At 41.6% G+C, this 4,671-nt stretch overlaps 1 protein-coding gene across 1 annotated transcript in view; it reads right to left on the bottom strand.

The window, feature by feature from the left end:
- The window catches only part of ANO5 (anoctamin 5), a 134,558-nt gene extending 130,272 nt beyond the window's left edge, over window positions 1-4,286 (bottom strand). The window contains exon 1 of the mRNA XM_007956914.1: window positions 4,236-4,286. Coding sequence (XP_007955105.1) covers window positions 4,236-4,286 — 51 coding nt within the window. The remainder of the gene's footprint in view (window positions 1-4,235) is intronic.
- Window positions 4,287-4,671: the final 385 nt, after the last annotated feature.

The following is a 4,671-nucleotide window of genomic DNA, read 5'->3' as shown; positions in this document are numbered from 1 at the left end:
TCTCAGCCAAACAATGGAAAGGGCTATGAGCCAATCATCTACCTCAGGGAGATGCACCCCTCCAAACAGTCATCCATGAGAGATCAGAAGGGAAGCATTTTTTTTTTTTTTTTTAATTGTGATTTGGGTGAAAGTTTATAGAGGAAGTTCACTTTCCATACAGCAGCTCACACACACTTTGTCTCATGACAGTGACTACAGTTTACCACAATGCAACAGCTCCCCTCTCTCTTCCTCCCCATAGTTACCTCTTCCCTGTGTCCTTCCCTTCCAGGCATTCCTGCCCCCCCCCCAAGCTGTTTCCCTGTGCATACACAGCCCTTCTATTCTCCTTTGATTGATCTCTCCAAGAAGTATATCTACCTAATGTAAATGTTCAGCTCATATGCCCGTCTTTTGTTAGGTGGGAAGCCACAGGGGTAGGTTTGATTCCAGACCTGAAGGGCAGCTAGGGGCCATAGTCTCAGTGGTTCCACCAGGCTCTATCAGACCAGCAAATCTGAAGGGCATCATTTGCATAGGGGGAAAGCTAGAGAGACAGGAATGTATAGGTAAGAAGGACAAAGGAAAGGGATAGTCACAGGGTAGAGATAGGAGGAAAGCTATTTATTGATGGGATTATAACTGGTGCCCTGAAACAAAACATGTATCAACTGTTGAGCATAAAATGAGTCTGCTTTGTAAATGTGGGCCCAAATCACAATGAAAAGTTTGGGGGGAAAAAAAAAAAACTTTAGAAAAAATAGTCATTTCATTGATCTGGACTACCCCATTCTCACCACAAGAAGCTCTCATAGTGTAGTTCCTAAGGTATTTGACTGCTAACCAGAAGGTTGGTGGTTCAAACCCAACTGCCACTCTGCAGAAGGAAGACTGGGCAATCTACTTCTATAAAGATTTACTGCCTCAGAAGCCCAATGGGGGTTGATATGACTCACCAATGCCACACATCTCTGTTGCCTCCCTTCGGGATCTATGAACAATTCATGAGGCAGAAAATTAGGTGGATGCAGTCATCAAATATATGGTACTTTTCATCACCATTCTTTTCTCCAACCTCCACTCAAATCACGGAAACATATCTTCAATTACAATAAAATGGAGCATAAAGAAATTACAAAGGCTTTTGCCAAGGAAACCTAAAGCTAAAATCATTTTGGGAAAAGTTTTAAACCTTCTTGGGATAGACTCAAGCAGCCAATATGATCTCATATTAAAGTGATACTAATTTAAGTATAGATTCTAGTAAGTAAAATGATACTGAGGTTAAATTAGATCATACTTCTAACATCTGAAAGATGGTAATGATCAATCTCTGTAATACTATATGAATTTTTTTTTCTTCATTATACATAGAATGTTATATATGCTTCTTTTACCCCCCTCCCACTGTTCCTTCAGGAAGGAGCTCTGTGGCATGCATAGTGCATAAGGCATTTGGCTGCTAACCAGAAGGTCAGCAGTTCAAACCTACCACCAACTCCGTGGAAGGAAGATGGGGCAATCTACTTCTGTAAAGATTTACAACTTCAGAAAGCCATTGGGGGTCACTATGAGTCAGAATCAACTAGATTGGCAGTGAGTTTGGTTTGGTTTTGGTTCCTTCAGGGAAGAATACTTTTCTGCTCCCTCTCCTTGCTTTATTTCAGAAGGACTGACTGTAAGATATTACTGAATGCTTGAAATGAAAAAAAAAGAAAGAAAGAAAAAAAAAACACAGTCTATTTAGATTTTGGCATTACTGAAATTACAAAGTTAATTTTCAGTAAACTAAACCTGCTGCCACTGTGTTGATTCCGACTTGTAGTAACCACATGAGACAGAGCAGAACTGCCTCACAGGGTTCTAAAGCTGTAATCTTTATGGAAGCAGACTACCACATCTTTCTCCCAAGGGGTGGCTGGGCTGTTGGCTTTGAACTGCTAACCTTCTGGTTAGCAGCCAAGTCCTTAATCAGTGCACAGTTAGGGTTCCTTCATTCTCAGCAGAGGAGGGAAAAATTTAAAAATATTTGTGGAAATGGACTTCTAATTTTATACTTACAAAGTTGTTTGACTTCTTTCCACCATTGAACACCAATCATTTTTCATAGCAAATGAATTTTGGTTTCATTTAGTAGAGCCATTAATTAAAGCTTAAAGCTTTCAACAGCTTCATTTTAATTCCTTCTATCTTCTAATTATTTCAGATTTTTGAAAAAAAAGGGGGCTGTACTTCAAGTGACACCATCAAGAATATTGACAGATAACCCATAGAATAGGAGAAAATATTTTCAAATTATTTACAAATAAAGGGACTAGTATCCAGACCATATAAAGAACTCTTTACAATACAAGGGGGGGGGACCCAACTTTTAAAATGGGCAATGGATTTAAATAGACATTTCTCCAAAGAAAATACATGAATGGCCAGTAGGCATATGAAAAGATGATAAACATCGTTAGCCATTAATCTCAAATCATGTTCCTATGCAATGGATTCTGACACATGAGTAAATCTGCTCCATAGGGTTTTCTTCACCATAATCTTTATGGAAGCAGTTTATCAGGCCTTTATTCTGCAGGGCTTCTGGGTGGGTTCAAACCTCCAACCTTTAAGTTGGTAGTAGATGGCAAATTTGCACCACTCAGGGACCTCACTAGTCATTAGGGAAATGCAAATCAAATGCACAGTGAAATACTACCTGACACCCATTACCAAAAGTCCAAACTCACTGCCGTCGAGTCGGATCCAACTCGTGGCGACCCCTCCTTGGGTTTCCAAGACCGTATCTCCACTGAAGTAGATTGCCCAATCTTCTTTCCAAGAAGTAGCCAGTGGGTTTGAACCGCCAGACTTTTGGTTAGCAGTCAAATGTCAGGCATTATGCCACCAGAGCCCCCCTTACACTCATTAAGATGTTTATAATCTAAAAGACAGACAATAACAAGTGTTAGTTAGGATGTGGAGAAATTGGAATCTTTATACATTTCTGGTGGAAATGTAAAAGGATGCAGCCACTTAGAAAACAGCTTGCCAGTTTCTCAAATGTTAAATGCAGAGCTACCATATGATCCAGCAAGTCCTCTCCTAGAGAATGAAAACATATGTTCATACAAAAGCTTGGACATGAATATTCATAGTAGCATTATTCTTAAGAGCCAATAAGTGGAAATAACCTAAATGTGTATGATACTAAATGTCCATGCACTAATAAATGGATAATAGGTAGTATATCCATACAATGGAATATTATTTAACAATGAAAAGCAATTATGCAATGACGCATGCTACAACATGGATGTACCTCAAAAACATTATGCTTTTTGAGAAAGAAAAAGAAACCAGTCACAAAAGACCAAATATTGTATGATTCCATTTATACGAAATCCCAGAAGAGGCAAATCTACAGAGTAAGTGTGTTTATTAGTGGCTTCTAGGGCTCGGAGTAAAGGAGCTCTGGTATTGCAATGGTTAAGGCATTTGGCTACTAAGCAGAAGGCCCAGGGTTCTACTTCCATAAAGATTTAGGGCTCTGGAAACCCAATGTGGGTCACTATGAGTTGGAATCGATTCAATGGCAATGTGTTTATTTTTTACTTTGATGGCCAAGAGTGGAAGGATGGGGGTGAGATGAGGAGTAACAGGGAAAGAAGTTTCTATTGGGGTGATGAAAATGTTTTAAAATTATAGTATGGTGATAGTTGTAAAACTAAATATACTAAAAATCACCAGACTGTACACTCTAAATAGGTGGATTTTATACTATGTGAATTATATCTCAATACGTTTTTAAAGATGTTTAAAAAAAAAGGAAGAGAAGATACAATGTTACACTCTATTTTGGGTGCCTAAGAAAGCCTACCCTCAGGTGTTCTATTGCTTAAAAAAGTTTGTTAAACAAGACATGAAAATAAACATTTAGGGAAACGCAGTCCAGAAAATAGCAACAGAAAAATATGCAAAAGACTTTGGCAAACAGTGGATCGATATTTCCCAACAGAACTAAAGGTTCAGTGCAAGCAGGTGAAACAGCAGCATTCCCAAGGGCGTATGAATCTAAACTACTAGGGAGTGGATAGGTTTTAAAAAGAAAGAAAGAAAGAATCTCAAGTTGAAAGACATCAGGGTCCTCCCCTCCCATAAATGAAGAGCATCTCCAAGACTGAACAGTAACCGGCAAGGAAAGGGAGGCAAAGGGCTTCAAGGGGCCAGCTCCACAGGCTCTTTCTCATGCACCCTAAACAGTGGCTCGCTTTGGGAGACAATTCCATTCCCGCGCCTGGATTTAGAAGCCCGGGCGCCATAGTGTCAATGCCCCGTGCACCCGCCTCGCCACCCAGCATTACTTAGCAACTCCGCTGCACACAGAGGGGCAAGGATGGTGGCCCTCGAAACGGACGGGGTGCAAAACCCAGGCCCAGGGTGCGCGGGAGTGACGGAGGACACCATGGGGCGTCGGCATGCCCCTCCCGATCAGAGACTTCAATCCAGCAATCCCTAGCCTCGCGCAGGGTGTGCCCCGCCGCCGACGTCCCGGGGACCAGGTTCGCAGGGACGCCAACGTCCCCCACGGCACCTGCACGAGGCATGGCGGGGTCCGCAAGCTCAACCTGGCACTCCCTCCGTGAGCTCTTACCTTCTGCCACCACCATTTCCAAGAGATTTGGGTCGCCCATCTTCGCAAGCTCG

The sequence above is a fragment of the Orycteropus afer genome, unplaced genomic scaffold (assembly GCF_000298275.1).
Source record: "Orycteropus afer afer isolate SDZICR_OR568_19922 unplaced genomic scaffold, OryAfe1.0 scaffold00014, whole genome shotgun sequence".
In the NCBI taxonomy this organism is placed as follows: domain Eukaryota; kingdom Metazoa; phylum Chordata; class Mammalia; order Tubulidentata; family Orycteropodidae; genus Orycteropus; species Orycteropus afer.
The sequence above is the reverse complement of the archived record's forward strand: the minus strand, read 5'-3'. Positions and strand labels throughout refer to the sequence as shown.